Source organism: Trichinella spiralis (genome assembly GCF_000181795.1).
Source record: "Trichinella spiralis strain ISS 195 chromosome Unknown Scfld5, whole genome shotgun sequence".
NCBI lineage: Eukaryota > Metazoa > Nematoda > Enoplea > Trichinellida > Trichinellidae > Trichinella > Trichinella spiralis.
The window spans coordinates 5,378,943-5,391,315 of NW_003526944.1; the positions used below are offsets into that span (position 1 = coordinate 5,378,943).

Below are 12,373 nucleotides of genomic sequence, written 5' to 3' on the forward strand. Positions count from 1 at the left end.
AACAATTACTTATTCTTAATACTCAAACTATAGGCAGTGCTAAAAACTCACTATGCTCAAAAATTGTCCTTGAAATGATCGACAAATTATGCAACCATTTCCCTTTCCGCAAATGAACCCTAAACTCAACTCGAAAGGCATGGGACATGAAAACGTTCAAATGCGGAAAGCCACTCAAATTTATTATAATAATACTCATGATCTACATCCAGTTACTCTAATTAACAAACGTTTGAATTAAATGCTCGATAACTTACAGCTCGAGTTTATATAAATTACAGACTCAAGAACTCCTCAGTGAAGTTTAACTAATTAGCCTAACTCAAAGAATTATACTTACCAAACTTACCCCTTGTCTTTGGGATGTCTTCTTTTATCTTCTATTCTTCTGTATCTAAATGTTGGAGAATTAATTTAATGAAGTAATGTTTTAATAAATAAAAAAACAAAGCCGTTAGTATTGTTCTTCTTCGTCTGTCATTGCATTGAAAGCGCCATTGTTCATTCGCCGCACATCGTTCGCCTACAATCATTTGAAATGAGTTTCTAGAGCAACTAATAGTAGCCACAGGAAAATTTACATAAAGTTCATTTCTACTGATTAACAAGTATGAAACGTATTTCATTTCGTTGGACAAACATTATTTGGGCCACGCATAAGCTCAAAAGCAAACAAATTGAAAATGTACTCAAATTTGCATACAAACTAGACAACGCACATACTTGAAGAGATAACATTCTATCATATCTTAAAGCATATCTTGCTTTACATTTAACGCGAAAGTGAATTGATCAGATGCCGTTCAACCCTGCTATAAGTCAACAGTCTGTTTGACTGGCGCTCTGCTAATCTGATGGCAATTTTCAAATGGCCCAATTTGCATAAAAGTCAGGCAATGCGCATGCAGCCGAATAAACCGGCGTAAGTAAGTTGAATGTGCTACACAGAGATGAATTAGGACATAATCTCAACATAATATAAACAATGTGCCCACGTTGGCTGCGCCCCTTGATCAACAAAATTAACTGGATGAAAATTTTGATTCATTTATTTTCTTGATGATGTAAAATTTTAAAAACAATATTAAATGATAATGAAATTAAATAATTTATGTATGAAAACAGTATTTTTCTGACCTGCATAATAGAGAACACCATCCGCTTAGTGATATTCCACCTGTTCAGTTCAGAATGAAATTGAATGCTATAAGCAAGTGAAAATTGAAAAATTTATCGTCTTTTACAGTTAAATCTAGATTATTACGCAAAGTAATAAATTGAAAAATGAATTTGATCAGAGCCTACAATGTATAGATTTATGTACTTCAGAATTCTGTATAAAATTGTTGTGCATATTTATTCAAAACCTACGTAAATACAGAAAAATACTGACGCTGAAATATACAAAGCACAAAAAGCATGAGTACAAAAAGTTTTGACATTGAATTTTTTTCTGAATACAGCTTTTTTCCCTTGCAGTTAAGTTACGCACTGCCTCCGCTAATCACACACCAGTGAAATGAGATATTAACTATGGATGCAATGTTCGCTCTTCTCTGATGAGGTCGTTTCTTTCAAACCTTCTTATCAGTAATTTGGCAATTAGTATACTGTATAGAACTGTATTTATAATTATTAATTATATTTCCATGCTTTCATTTTTGAAATATACTTCAACTTAATGATGTGCATAATAGATCGACACTTTGCACGCAGAATTAAAAATTCTTTAAGTGAGATAGAAATTCTTATAAAGATAAATTTTCACCTCACTTCAACATGAAAAGAAAACAAAAATACAGTTTTACTTTGAAAAATATCTTACTTACATCTAACATATTACAAACTTCACTAACTTAATTAAACAAAGGAATAACTTCTGTTTATAGAATCATCCCAAGCCAAACGTTACAGAATCAGCATAGAAAAAAATCGCATTTACCCTTTGTGTTCACATGTTTTACTTCGTGTTGTCTGCGTTTTCACTTTTTCTTTATCCATTTTTATTCCTGTAAAAGTGATATTAAATGAAAAATTTTGATGCTTCAAACACATAGTAAAAGATGCAACAAATATGAAATTGAATTTTCAATTATATCCAATTAATTATTTTCAATTAAATGATAGTTATTTACAAAATAAGTATCGAATGCTTTGAAAAAAACGAAACCAAAATAGAAAAATATGATGCCTTTCAGCAATTGAAAACTGACTTCAGTAGTTACTTAACGCCACTAATAAAATCAGAGAATCTTCATATGGCTGCCACTTGCCAGAAACCAATACAAGATTACTGAGAGTAAGGAAATTTTTAAAGGACCCTGATTTGCATATTGTAGCGTTAGAAATGGGTTTTAGTGCATTTGAAATTATTCTCAAAGATGAATGCTAACCTGGCGCTGACGTTATGGAAATTATAGACATTCATGTACAAAAACTTACTGATCCAGCAGGTAGGGACGGTTACATTAAACTTATCTGAATCTGATTTCAGATGTCTTGTTAAATTTATCCAATGAAGACTTTTAGGAAATTCAGAAATGAACTTGACTGGCGGAGGTCACCAATTAAAGATTCGGTTAAAACATAAATTGTGGGACTGAACGCTAACACAAATAATTAACTTAGACAAAACCCGCCCCTGCACGTCTGAATTTGAGATTTGAAAATTCAAAAATGACCCACATAAATGGAACTCATGGCGAGAAGCTTTTCACGAAAATGTAAAGACTCTGATTTTTCGCTTTGACAAACAAAATTAGCCAAATCAAAAATGCAATTTACAAAGTGTTTCTAATTACGTAAAATAAAAACAATATAATAAGTAAAAGTGCAAATAACTTTTGGGAAAAGGAGAAGCAGTTCTAGATGGTGCTGCATACCTCAGAGTGCCTACATCTGCGCACATTGTAAGAGTGCACAAATGGCCACAACAACCACCAGTGGAATACGAACGAGCGAACGTTTCCACTGCCAAGTAGAATGAAATAATTTTCGTATTTATAATAAGAGCAAAATATTATTATTCGTTACATTCATCTTGATTTTTAATAAATTTGTTAGAATACAGCATTTTGAAAAAACAAACATCATGTCAAGAAGTTAATCTCATAATGAAAATTTCAATTTACGTCTAGCGTGAAAAGAAGAATATTTTATTCTATCTTTTATGTATATATATATAATTTTTGCTATTTTCTCTATGAAATTTATTTGAAATGTTGCAAAGCGTAGATTTCCTGCAGCCTTCAGTGCTTTTCGTGTCTACGGATGACTGGTCCTCAAATCTTAATGCCATGGATGAATGCACGTCATATGGAAGCAAATTGTCATATGGCGATTACCAGTCAAAAATTGTCTTCAAAATATGTGCGAGAGCATGTTAGGGAGGAATTTGACGATGATAATGGACAGGCATTAGATGAGTAACCGGTGACAAATAAAGCGGGTATCAAAGGAAAGGAAATTTTTGTTACGAAACATTAAGGAGCAAAGCAGTTGCATTTCCAAGCAAAGCGTTTGCTCATCAAGTTCAAGTTGTATACTAATCTGGCTGAATAAACGAGGCACGAATGTTACTGCGAAAGATCTGTCTGATAGGATGCTCAAAATCCAGGTCAAAATAAACATTGACGGCAATGATAATGATAGCGAAAAAAGGGATCATGATATAAGTGAAAGTACCGCGGAGCAATTTGATACACTGATCAGAAGAGGAAAGTATTTTAAATGTGACGCGATGGATAGTTGTCTTGGTAAAGACATTATGCAAATTATCATGAACGAAATGGCTTCCTTCGAGCCGATAGCAACGTCCAAGGACAATACAAATATCATACGATGCACTGATAACAGTACCAACGACATCCTGTCAAGCTGAGGGAAGCTTCAGGGGAGCTGGACGTTTCGTTACAATATTACGATCGTCTTTGAAAGACAAAACGATTGATACGCTTTGGTCACTACGTTCATATCTTATGCAAAGCAGAAATAAAAGGAGCAACTCACTTAGCAATTAAATGAATTTAATAAATGGAAATATTCAATTAATTGGATCAATTAAAAAAATGGAATGCCTTCCAGCAATTTAAAATAGACTTCAGAGGGCAAAAGTCACCAATTAAAAATTCAGGTAAAATGCAAACTACCGGGCTGTAAGCCAACACAAAAAAATTTGTTCAGACAAAACGAGCCTACAGATGTCAAAATTTGAAAATTCAAAATTAAAAAATAACGCACATAAATGGAACTCAGGAAAAAAGCTTTTCACATAAATGTAAAGACTTTTGCTTATCGCTTTCACAAACAAAAGTAAACAAACAAAAAATGTAATATATCAAATATTTCAGATGATGTAAAATTTCAAAAATAATAATGCGGTGATAAAATAAACTTAAATAACATGCTGTATAGAATATTTTGGTTGGAATCCAATGCGATTCAGTGATGAAAAAAACTTTGGAGGATATCACATTACAGCATTGCAGCAACGCAAATGCATACTTCAGAATTCTGGTTGGTTCACTTTGTAAGAGTGTACAAACCACCATATCAACCATCAGTGGAATACGAACAAGCGGACGTTTCCACTGCCAATTGAAAAAAAATAATTTCCATATTTATAATTAAAGTAAAGTTTTGTTTTTCATAAAAGATTTTCATGGAAAAATAGTATAAATAATAAAATTAAAGGGTAGAATTGTTCATAAACAAAATTACTATACGCGTTCCTGACTAATGTATTGCTTTAAATTAAATGCAAATTGTGTGAAAAAATATTAACAAAAAAAGAAAATACTGTTTTCTCCATATCAGATCTTACTTTGACTATATTATGAAATTTGCAACATGAAAATGAATAAATACATTTTATTCAAATACTATTCAGTAGTTTCTTAGCTCAGCTTAACTCTCTTATTTTCGCGCATTACTCTACATGTAATGAATAATATTAATTTGCGACAATTAAATTTCACTTAATTTATTCAATTTTTGAATATAAAAAAATGTAAATGGTGCAGAAATATTAATTGATTTCAGTAATTCGCTTTTAATAATAATTGGTTTATAAGATATTTGTCTTCTTTTTAAAAATATAAATACATGAACAAACTGCTGTTGATCTTCAACAAAAAATTTTACACAGAACAGATCTATTCTTAATAATGCTTAATATAATCATGTTCAATGATTATAAATTAGTGGACATAATTGAAATAATAGCAGTTCATGTAAAGTAACCGGATGATCTAGCGAGTGCATTGCATTAAAAAAGAATAATGACGTGTAAAAAATTGAGATACCGTGCCAAATTCAACCAATGAAAACAATTTGAAAATTCAAAAATGACCTTGATATTTAAAATTCAGTCAAAATATAAATTACCGGGCAGAAAACGCCATAACAAAAAATTCACTTAGACAAAACACGCCCCCGCATGTCTGAATTTGAGATTTGAAAATTCAAAAATGACCCACATAAATGGAACTCATGACAAAAACTTTTCACAAAAATGTAAAGACTCTGGTTTTTCGCTTTGACAAACAAAATTAGCAAATCAAAAATGTAATTTATGAACTTCTTTTAATTATGTAAAATTTAAAAAAATGCAAATGCCAAGTGTGAAACGAAAGCACTTATCAGAAGTATGTGCTTTTTGGCGTACTAGGAATTCTGCTAGCATTCCTCTTTGGCTACATCTGCGCGCATTGTAAGAGTGCACAAATGGCCACATCAACCACCAGTGGAATACGAACAAGCGGACGTTTCCACCCTCGAGTGAAATGAACTAAGTTCCATATTTATAATTAAAGCAAAGTATTATTATTCTTGATTTTATTTTTGATTTTTAATAAATTTATCAGAATACAGCATATTAAAAAAACTAATATCATGTCAAGAAATTTTGTAATGAAAATTTCAATTTACGTCTAGCATGAAAATAAAAATATTTCATTTTATCTTTTATGTATGTTACGCATAATGTTGAAAATTGTCTATTATTGATAATAGGCAAGCGTTTTGCCTATTATTAGAAAATAAATGATTTTTTAACAAAGATGATTTGCATGGTACGCGCGTAGCATTCTTGGCTAAAAATCAACCCTTATTAGATTTCCTCTTAAATAATAAATCATAATAGCATCTCAACCAAATATGCGATATAAAAAATTCAACTTTTAGCAGAAGTCCATTTCCATGCTTAAACTATTTCACTTTTAATAATAATTTGTTTATCTTATATTTGTTTTCTTTTTCAAAATTTAAATACCTTTACAAACTGCAGTTGAACTTAAACAAAAAATTATGCGCAAAACAGATCTATTCTTACTAATGCTTAATGTAATTATGCTCAGTGACTGTAAATTCATAAAAATGCATGTATTTTCTTCATGTATGTTCTACAGTACTCTGATGTAATGAAATGCAACGTACAGAAAAATAGTCAAACTCACCTCATTTAGATAACTAAATTTGTTTGTACTGTTGTAGAAATTGAATGACGTATTCGAATTAAACTTTTGATGCTTTCTTCCTTTTGAAAACGTCTTCAATTGTGCTTTATCTCTAAAGCATCAGCCTACAATTATTTGAAATCAAGGTAAAAAAAGAGCAAAACTGAATTAGTATGCAAATTTTTAGGCTTTTTGTTTCTGTTGGTAATAAAAAACAGAGGCAATAAAGCAATCTAATGAATGGCAACAAATAATTGAAAATCATATTACACGGAACATGCAAATTCATGAGTTATACTTTACGATAAATATTGATTTTCGTCCGTTAATAAAAATGAGTGTCAACAGTAAGAAAAATACCACTCTACGGCATATGCTTTTTACGAAGATATATTAATTGCTGTTGGTGATCCATATAGATATTTGACATCAGAATTGTCCAAAATTCCAAATTAATGTCACATCAAATAAAAATCTTTTTAGGAGATATTCTTCTGAGTAACGTTTTACACGTTGGTAAAAAATTAAATGTTGCTTCCTATGTCTGGCTAATAATCGATGGCAGATGATAATTTTGGATGGTTATTATCTTATATAATTTACAAATTGACCGTGAAAAATTTTCCAAATGCTGAAATAAAACATAAAATAGTGCAAATTCGCATGAAAACAAAAATAATTCTCTTTCTTAGTCTGCACTCAAAAATATCCGTCAAAGTTCAAAAATGCAGGAAGCCACAAATTCAAAAATTAAAAATAATTATTGATTCTAAATTGAATTGCGTGACGCAGAACTGAAAGAGTCAAAGGGGTGTGGAAAACGCGGTCTTTTCGCGATCACGCTCTGCCATTTCCACCTGCCAATACCCGGACGCCAGGTCAAGTGTGCTGAACCACTGGGCCCCTGCCAGCGCGTCCAAGGTATCATCTATACGCGGGATTGGCTGCACGTCACCGCATTTAGCTTGCAATAATCGACGCAGAACCGGTGCGAGCCATCCCTCTTGCGCACCAGGACCACCGGCGAGCTCCATGGCCCTGACGCCGGTTCGATTACTCTTGATCGCAACATCTCACCAATCAGTTCGTCCATCACGGCCCTTTGCGATTGCGGGAGGCGGCTGTTTCACTGGTCGGGCCCCTACCAATTCGATGTGGTGTTGGACGGGATTGTTCGCCCCAGGTGAGTCTCACCACGTGAGATGCCCTTCCCACACCGCCAAAGTACGCTGCTGAGGGCCCGCTTACTCGCCCCCCAGGCAGCGTCCCCACTCTTCCAGGTCGCCATCGCCCATGTGTGGTTTCCCCTCAGTGGTCTTCTCAGCTCCTGCTTCCCAGGAATTCAGTGTCACCAATGCCCACCCATGCCGTCGTTTATTTGGGGCTGGGCTGTCGGCAGGATTCCTGGGACGACTAAGCTCTTCACTACCATCACAGTCACACGTCCCATCCAACGGCACCACCCCATTCCGCTGATGCTCATTCGTCGACCGTCCACAAGCAGTATTGCCCCCTCCTCACTCTTCAAGGGCTCTTCACCGGAGGCGACATGCCAGAGTAGGGGCTTTCGCCGCAGGGGGGCACCGGGATGCGTCAACTGAAATTTGATCCCCTACTGTCTTGCTGACAGACCCCGGCTTGCGGCCCTTCTGTAAAGTGATTACGATCTCAACAACCTGAACATCGATAACCCACAGTAGGAGAGGTAATTTTTGGCATAAAGTGACATGGAGTCGACGTGCTAAAGAGTTCGGTATTGCTGTGAGTGTACCCCTTGCGTGTGTGTTATCGCTTTATATAGTTATTCCCAACTGAATAAAAGTGTTGTTTCGTTAAATAAAAAGATTGGCTTGTTGTTAAAAGGCGAAAACGTTACACTGCTATAAATCAGCGGCTCGTTACGCGGGGGTTTGATCCGCTGCCCCAACGGATCATTAGAGAGCGGCGTGCCCTCGGATCAATGCCGTACAATGGTTAATTGGGTACAGACGTGTCCGGTCATGAAGGTCTGTCGACAGAAGCCACCCGCGGTCCGCGCCAGCGGCTTCGCGTCTTCCTCAGTCGGATCAGCAATGAGCAACGCCGCCGTATAGCAAAGGCTGTTACATCAGGTACAATTCTGCCAGCCGTTCGCTGGTCAGATAATCAACAGTGGACTGTATGACCGGTGCCTGACTTCGATCCTCTCTGGACGACGTCGTCAGGATTCTCGGGTTGTTCTTCACGATGCGCCTTCACGATACGCACGACGGGTACTGCTACTGCTCTCGCTTTCTACACACACACGTCCCAACTCCTCTTCTTGATCTCGTTCTCCTGTTGTATCAGCGGCGCTCCACATGGCTCTAGATAGAGTCCGGGGGTCAGCGGGCCGGCGGGTAGTTCAACAGAACTGCCAATGGGTAACTTGCTCGCCGCGGGGGCACTCGATATCTGAGGCGCCGATCTAAATCACCGTCGGCTTCCAGTAAGCCGCCCGGGTTCAGATCCTTTCATCTTCGATTGGTCCGCAGCGCCGGTGGCCAATTGACGATTCCGTTACGACGGCTGCTCCTACAAGGTCATCGGTTAACCTGCCGCCGGCGTTGATTGCACAAGCAGCCACTGTCCCGCGAACAATGGCTGATCCAGGGCACCGTATGGGGTCTCATCTGACCCCGATCCCGTGTCGCCAGACGCGGCGATAGCGATCTATCCGACGTTGCGCGTGCATTGTTCTCGCCCAAGTGCGCATTTCATGAGCCCCGGCTCATGGGTGTGTCACCGACGAGGTCGGTGCCGTTACCTCCGGAACAGTTTAAAGTGATTCGTTTTATTTTAAATGTAACGGACTTTCCGTCACATCAAGCGGGTCGGCCTCCGCCTTGCTGTTCTCGACCGGGTCATCACCGTCCGAGTTGACCTTACGGCGCCTGCACTTTTGGAACAAGACATGTGGGGTGATTTATTTATAAAACAAACACCAAACAATCATTTCAAATGTTTATTACACCGACAACCACCATAATAAATGACAACGCGATCGATCGCTAACCAAAACCGCACATCACCAACGATCAATGATTGCCACGTGCCACCGTACTACAGTACACTTTCAACGATGGTCAGGTCCAAATGTGCCTGCAGGGGTAGCCGAGTGCAATGGTTTGGTGCTTACAAGATCAGCTCAGTTTTTCTTCCTCTTCTTCCTTTAACTCTGGAATACAGCAGGCGTCATGGGCTAGCCGGTACTACCGCATAACCATTTGAAAGATGCGTGGTGGAATGAATATTTCTTTTGAAATTGCAAAATTATTTTATTTGCTTTTGATATATTTACGCTGATTTCATTTTTTAAATGATTCATCGCTTTTTCATAGAATGTTGGAAGTCCTTAATGCATTAAAAGTGGGAATAAAAAAGGTATGGCTGTATTTGTGATATCTTTTACATTTATTTTAATTAAACGTGATTTTTAATTCCGTTCGTAAATAAGAATTTCTTTTACATTACCTTCTTTGTGCATTAATTGTCTGATTTTACTGCTTGAATATCACAAATTTCATACAGTATACGATTGGTTAATTGTAATATTGAGGAGGTGCAGTTATGAACGTTGCTGCCAACTTCTAGTGATATGTGTTTCTTATGTTTTTGATTTATAATTTTTGCAAAACATATTGTTTTGGGAGCTTTTGTATTTAACTGCTGAAACATATATTTTTCCTTGATGTGCCTATTTGTGATCATTTTGCATGTTTGTTGTTTTTATTGATCATTTTCTGTGCTTGCTCTAACTAGCTGTCGGTAATATCAATCTTCGACCGGCAAGTAAATACGCTCTTTTGGCAGTCATTGTTTGCCAAGGCGATTTGTCGCCTTTGGTTCACATTCAGCATTGATTTATTTGTTAATCACTTCCGCCCGGCGATCCTGTTCTGGACTTTTTGAATAATTGATAAAGGTGAGAAGCTTTATTTTATTGTATTTTATTTCACTTTTTGAATTTTTATTTTGTATTAGTTTGAACGGATTAGAAAATAAGCTAGGACGGCAGACAGTCGTCGCTTTGTCAAAATAATTGAATTAGGTTTGATCTGTTTAATTAAGTATGGTAATCTTTAATTTTTTGAAGCGTTCAAGCTGTTGATTTGTGTATAGATAAAAATTCTTATATTATTATATAAATTACGTTACAGAAAGGTGTTTTTAAGTGCATGGTGAGGTGGTGTTTGAAAAGATGCTTTTTTAATTTCAAAATTTTCCTGACATGTAATGTAATGTCGCTTTTGAAATGATTGGAACGTCAGAACCGACGTATGTCGTGATGCGAGAAAATTTTTTAATCCATCATTGTCTGCATTTTTAATACGCACGAGCGGAAATGCTGCGCATATTTTTCATTTCGCTTTATTGAAAAGCCGGTTGGTTATACTACCTATTTGCCGGAGGAAGTTCCTCTTTTGTGTCTTTTATTCCATGTTGCATGAAAATTGTTTTTTGATTGGTAAAATTGATCGTTTGGGTATTGTTATTAGGAGTGTAATTTTGAATTAAAAAATAGCATTTGATGTGGTAAATATTTTTCTTTCTTTTTTTTGCAAACAATATTTATTCGATGCGGATAATAGCAAGTAGTAGTATGTTTTTTGCGTTTTATGTATAATTTTATTATTGCAAAAATAGATGGATGTATTTGTGTTTGAAAAGGACCCAATTTTAGATTGTCATATATATATATATATATATATATATATATATATATCCTGCAAGAATTAAGTGATTTTAAACAGCAATACGGAGTGTGATTGATCATTTTGTTGACCTATTTTATGCGATGGAGAAATTTACATTAAGCTGTAAATTTTAGTGCATAATTTTCATCGCTATAGTGGAAAGTAATTGTCGATAAATTCTGGGTGGGCGAAAACTTTTGCCGAAAATTTGCAGATCTTATGAAGAAACAAGTTTGATGATCTCGTTTTGTTTGAAATAAAATATGATTTATTGAAAGCAAAATTTTTTTCATTTAGTACAAATTGATACTGTTTATGCTTGTATGAATTTCGAATTGCACAATTTCAATTTTGTTGTTGAAAAATGCTTTTTTTTTAATTAAGTGATCATCAATTAAATCACGTATATCAAAATGAATGAAGAATAGTATCAATTGTAAGTTATTTTTATTTTTTAATATATATATATATATATCTTTTTTTTGAAATTAATTATTATCGACAGAGGCATCGTTTTGAAAGCATCAGTTAGTGGATGATTGGAATGCATGAATGGCGATTGTTTCGTATTGATGAATGAACAACTGAGCTGACGATTTACGTTTTTATGCTCTTAAATAATATTCTTCTTATGCTATTCCAATTCGTTTAATTGATTGCCGATGCTTTGGTGAACAGTTTTCAGAGTAGTGGCGTGTGCGGTTGCCTGGCTGTTTGTGTCGTTGAAGTGATGATGTTTTTGTTCTTGTGGTTGCAATTTGCTTTCTCATGCTTGCTCTTCTTTTCCCCAACGATTTCCTTAGCTGGCAACCTATCTCTCTATAATTATGCTTACTATCCTGCCTGCTAGTGAGATTGGTTATTTGGATGCTTTTTTCCTACGAAACTGACTCCTGTGCTATGTTTTACTACTCCTCATCCCTGATCGCTCCTATTCAGAAAATTTATGATCTTAAATTATCTATAATTCATTGAAGAATATGACTATTATTTTGCATAATTACAACTGAACATAGAATTCACCTATTAATATTAATATTGTTGTGACTTAATCGACTCCAGATTAGGATAATGTAAGATATTTGCAAAAATGATAGCATAACTTATTTAAACTGTTTGCTTTTGTCGTTCATATTCGTTTGTTGTTTTCATCTCCAACTGAATTTCTGTGACGATTTTCACTTGCATTATCCATGAGAGAAA

General features: G+C 35.4%; 4 protein-coding genes across 4 annotated transcripts; 2 read left to right on the forward strand and 2 right to left on the reverse strand.

The window, feature by feature from the left end:
• Positions 1 to 349: 349 nt before the first annotated feature.
• Positions 350 to 2,001, reverse strand: Tsp_09314 (conserved hypothetical protein; the record flags this gene model as incomplete). The annotated part of the gene is made up of 2 exons (XM_003375688.1): positions 1,943 to 2,001; positions 350 to 394 (listed from the first exon to the last, which is right to left on the reverse strand). Coding segments are annotated over exons 1-2 (104 nt in total), but the record flags the coding sequence as incomplete, so codon positions are not given.
• Positions 2,002 to 3,291: 1,290 nt separating this feature from the next.
• Positions 3,292 to 3,880, forward strand: Tsp_09315 (hypothetical protein). Its single transcript, XM_003375689.1, has 2 exons — positions 3,292 to 3,425; positions 3,538 to 3,880. The coding sequence occupies exons 1-2, from the start codon at positions 3,292 to 3,294 to the stop codon at positions 3,878 to 3,880; spliced, it is 477 nt and encodes a 158-aa protein (XP_003375737.1).
• Positions 3,881 to 4,128: 248 nt separating this feature from the next.
• On the reverse strand, positions 4,129 to 5,402 carry Tsp_09316 (eukaryotic initiation factor 4A). The gene is made up of 4 exons (XM_003375690.1): positions 5,386 to 5,402; positions 5,104 to 5,158; positions 4,394 to 4,589; positions 4,129 to 4,193 (listed from the first exon to the last, which is right to left on the reverse strand). The coding sequence occupies exons 1-4, from the start codon at positions 5,400 to 5,402 to the stop codon at positions 4,129 to 4,131; spliced, it is 333 nt and encodes a 110-aa protein (XP_003375738.1).
• A 2,085-nt stretch (positions 5,403 to 7,487) lies between these two features.
• Tsp_09317 (hypothetical protein) lies at positions 7,488 to 8,619 on the forward strand. Its single transcript, XM_003375691.1, has 3 exons — positions 7,488 to 7,652; positions 7,736 to 8,012; positions 8,444 to 8,619. Exons 1-3 carry the CDS (start codon positions 7,488 to 7,490, stop codon positions 8,617 to 8,619), a joined length of 618 nt encoding a protein of 205 aa, XP_003375739.1.
• The last annotated feature ends 3,754 nt before the right edge of the window (positions 8,620 to 12,373 follow it).

What these genes read in the sequence shown, in the direction of transcription:
- Tsp_09315 (XM_003375689.1), top strand. Translation starts at nt 3,292, where the DNA reads ATGCCATGGATGAATGCACGTCATATGGAAGCAAATTGTCATATGGCG. An exon ending in AATGGACAGGCATTAGATGA is followed by an intron (nt 3,426 to 3,537) that starts GTAACCGGTGAC and finishes ATCAAGTTCAAG; the next exon opens with TTGTATACTAATCTGGCTGA.
- Tsp_09316 (XM_003375690.1), bottom strand. An exon ending in ATCAACAGCAGTTTGTTCAT is followed by an intron (nt 4,590 to 5,103) that starts GTATTTATATTT and finishes TTCAATTGGCAG; the next exon opens with TGGAAACGTCCGCTTGTTCG. An exon ending in CTATACAGCATGTTATTTAA is followed by an intron (nt 4,194 to 4,393) that starts GTTTATTTTATC and finishes TGACATCTGTAG; the next exon opens with GCTCGTTTTGTCTGAACAAA.
- Tsp_09317 (XM_003375691.1), top strand. Translation starts at nt 7,488, where the DNA reads ATGGCCCTGACGCCGGTTCGATTACTCTTGATCGCAACATCTCACCAA. An exon ending in CCCCAGGTGAGTCTCACCAC is followed by an intron (nt 7,653 to 7,735) that starts GTGAGATGCCCT and finishes CCACTCTTCCAG; the next exon opens with GTCGCCATCGCCCATGTGTG. An exon ending in ACCGGAGGCGACATGCCAGA is followed by an intron (nt 8,013 to 8,443) that starts GTAGGGGCTTTC and finishes AATTGGGTACAG; the next exon opens with ACGTGTCCGGTCATGAAGGT.